This window comes from Coloeus monedula, assembly GCF_965178545.1.
Source record: "Coloeus monedula genome assembly, contig: HAP1_SCAFFOLD_73, whole genome shotgun sequence".
Lineage (NCBI taxonomy): Eukaryota > Metazoa > Chordata > Aves > Passeriformes > Corvidae > Coloeus > Coloeus monedula.
In genome coordinates this window covers 534,826-538,020 of record NW_028120821.1, presented here as the reverse complement: position 1 = coordinate 538,020, position 3,195 = coordinate 534,826, and the positions used below count along the sequence as shown (strand labels likewise).

At 60.5% G+C, this 3,195-nt stretch overlaps 1 protein-coding gene across 1 annotated transcript; it reads left to right on the top strand.

Moving 5' to 3' along the window:
• Positions 1-1,144: 1,144 nt before the first annotated feature.
• On the top strand, positions 1,145-2,113 carry LOC309585574 (olfactory receptor 14J1-like; the record flags this gene model as incomplete). Its single annotated transcript, XM_082303527.1, has 1 exon — positions 1,145-2,113. One exon carries the CDS (start codon positions 1,145-1,147, stop codon positions 2,111-2,113), a length of 969 nt encoding a protein of 322 aa, XP_082159653.1.
• Positions 2,114-3,195: the final 1,082 nt, after the last annotated feature.

The following is a 3,195-nucleotide window of genomic DNA, read 5'->3' as shown; positions in this document are numbered from 1 at the left end:
GGTGTCCCCTCGCAGCCAGCACAGCCCTCAGCCCGGGGGCTCGGGGCCCTCAGCCCGGGGGCTCGGGGCCCTCGGTGCCCTCCTGGGCCGGCAGAGCAGCACCAGAGATGAAGGGCATCTCTGCGGCCGCGGGCCCGTTCCTGCTGCCCGGGGCCTGAGGGCGACTGTCCTGCCCTGGTGCTGCCCGGGAGGGGCTGGGCAGCGCTGCGCAGGGAAAGGCTTTTCCTCAGGGCCCGGCTCTCTCTCCTTGCCCTGCTCAGCTACTCCTGGCGCTGCTCAGGGGCTCTCTGGGAATGGCAGCTCCAGCTGCAGGCTCAGGCCCAGCCCTGGGGCTCCTCCTGTGCAGGCTGAGCACAGCAATGGGGTGTCCCAGCTCCCTGTGCCCCGGGAGCTCTGGGCACGCCGGGCTGGGAGGCTGGCAATGAGCCGGCTCTCCTCCAGCAGGGCCATGGACAGGACCCTCGCTGTGCCCTCGGGATGCCATCCCAGCTGTGAGCTGCCTTCCAGGGGACACTGGGGCCGGGAGTGTCCTTGGCCAGCAGTGGGGCTGAGACTCTGAGAAAGGCTGAGCCACTTTGCTCTGCTGTGGGTCCCTCTGCTCTCAGCTGTGCCAGGCTGATTTTCAGGGGAACACAGTGACTGCCCTCGATCTCAGGAGGGGCAGCTGGGGACAGATGGAGCGACAGAGCAGCTCCCCTCACCCTTCTCTGAGTTACAGCCAATGCTCTTGCCTTGCACAGCTCTCTCTGCTCTCCCTGGGCACAGCAGGAAACCCTCTCAAAGTGCCTTTGGCCGTCACCGTTCCTTAGCCCTGGCACAGGAGATGCTGCCCAGCTCCTCTGCCTCAGGAGCACTTTGGGCTGATGGAGTCCAGCCCCAGGACCGGCCCCTGTCCCCATTCCCATGTCCCCGCTGAAGCAGAGCAGAGCTGACTCCTCGCTGTCCATGGGCACAGCCCCTGCTCGTCACAGCAATGGGGCCAGATCCCAGCAGAGCTCCAGGCACGGGGCTGAGGGAAGGGCTCTGAGAAAAGGAAAACTGGGGGGCAGGGCCAGGAGAAAGGGCTTGGACATTGCTCAGCAAAGTCTCCCCTGACTCCTCACTGTCTCCTCCTTCAACAGCACTCCATGGCCAGAGGCTCAAAATGTGCAACAGCAGCTCCATCAGCCCCTTCCTCCTGCTGGCATTGGCAGACACGCGGCAGCTGCAGCTCCTGCACTTCTGCCTCTTCCTGGGCATCTCCCTGGCTGCCCTCCTGGGCAGCGGCCTCATCATCAGCGCCGGAGCCTGCGGCCAGCACCTGCACAGCCCCATGTTCTTCTTCCTGCTCAGCCTGGCCCTCACCGACCTGGGCTCCATCTGCACCACTGTCCCCAAGGCCATGCACAATTCCCTCTGGGGCACCAGCCACATCTCCTACTCAGCATGTGCTGCTCACGTGTTTTTCTTTCTCTTCTTCCTCTCAGCAGAGGATTTCCTCCTCACCATCATGTGCTACGAGCGCTACGTGTCCATCTGCAAAGCCCTGCACTACGGGACCCTCCTGGGCAGCAGAGCTTGTGCCCACATGGCAGCAGCTGCCTGGGCCAGTGCCTTTCTCTACGCTCTCATGCACACGGCCAATACATTTTCCCTGCCCCTGGGCCAGGGCAATGCCCTGGGCCAGTTCTTCTGTGAAATCCCACACATCCTCAAGCTCTCCTGCTCCAAATCCCACCTCAGGGAACTTGGGCTCATCACTGTCAGTGCCTGTTTGGTGTTTGGCTGTTTTGTGTTCATTGTTTTCTCCTATGTGCAGATCTTCAGGGCTGTGCTGAGGATCCCCTCTGAGCAGGGCCGGCACAAAGCCTTTTCCACGTGCCTCCCTCACCTGGCCGTGCTCTCTCTGTTCCTCAGCACTGTTATGTTTGCCCACCTGAAGCCCCCCCTCCATCTCCTCCCATCCCTGGATGTGGCCCTGTCAGTTCTGTACTCGGTGGTGCCTCCAGCCCTGAACCCCCTCATCTACAGCCTGAGGAACCAGGAGCTCAGGGATGCCCTGAGGAAAGTGAGGACTGGATACTTTTCACAAGTTAAAATCTTTCTATTTCCTTCTGCCATGCGAGGAAAATGATGACTGGGATGCTTCTCAGAAGCAATAAACTCTCTCTTTTCTGCTCCAGAACCTTCAGAATGTAACTCTTTACAATCTTGGCCTCTTTTTCCTCTTTGTCCATATTTTCATTGGTGCTTTTTCTTATTCTTTTTCTGGTGTTATTCTGCTTTTTATAAAGTACTGTAGCACTACTCCTTGCATTTCTGCATGAACATCTACCTTTCTTTTGAAACACAAAGACTTTCAGGAGGCTTCTTCCCTGTGCATTTGAATCAAAACAAGGGGCTGCCCTGACCTTTGTGTCCAAGGTTTGTTCCTCAGCCCTTCTCTGGCTCTGCAGGGGCAGTGCCTGTGGGCAGAGCTGGAGGGAAGAGACTCCCAGCACAGCAGCACGGCCAGGGACAATGGCCCAGCCTCTTCCCACCTCTGCTCTTCCCAGCTCCACACTCCCTTTCCCAGCCCTTCTGAGGGTGCAAGGCCGGAGTGCTCGGGCAGCTCAGTCACTGTCCTGCTGCGTGTCCGTGCTGTGAGCACAGGCAGGGACAGGCCACGGGCACTGCTGGGACACAGCCGGGCTCCAGCACAGCAGCTCCATCAGCAAAGGGCATCTCCTGGGGGCAGGGCAGGAAGGCTTTGCTCTCCTCCAGAGCTGCTGTCAGGAATGTGCCCCAGGAATGCCCTGGCAAAGCAAACCCCAGTGCCCAGGGGCAGGGGGGAGTGTGCAGGGGGGGCAGGCAGCAGTGTCCTGGCACTGCCAGAGCTCCTGGGATGGACCTGAGGGAGCAGCAGAGCAGGGCCTGGGCTGTGCCTTTGTTCCGGGCACAGCCTGGGAAGGTGCCCAGGGCAAGTGTCCCACACCAGCCCCTGCCACCAGCAATCCCAGCACTGGCCTCTGCCCTCCCCTGCAGGAGGTTGTTTGTCCCTGCACGGAGGGACACCAAGTGACCAGGCCAGCAGTCCGTGTTTGCTGTGTCCTGAGGAGCCTTCAGCAGTGCATCGAGTGGGTGTGGGGAGATGAACCCGAGTGAGCACAAACACCATCAGCAGCACTCGGGGCTGGCACAATTCCAGGGGCACAAACTGTGCCCTGAGGCCACTTC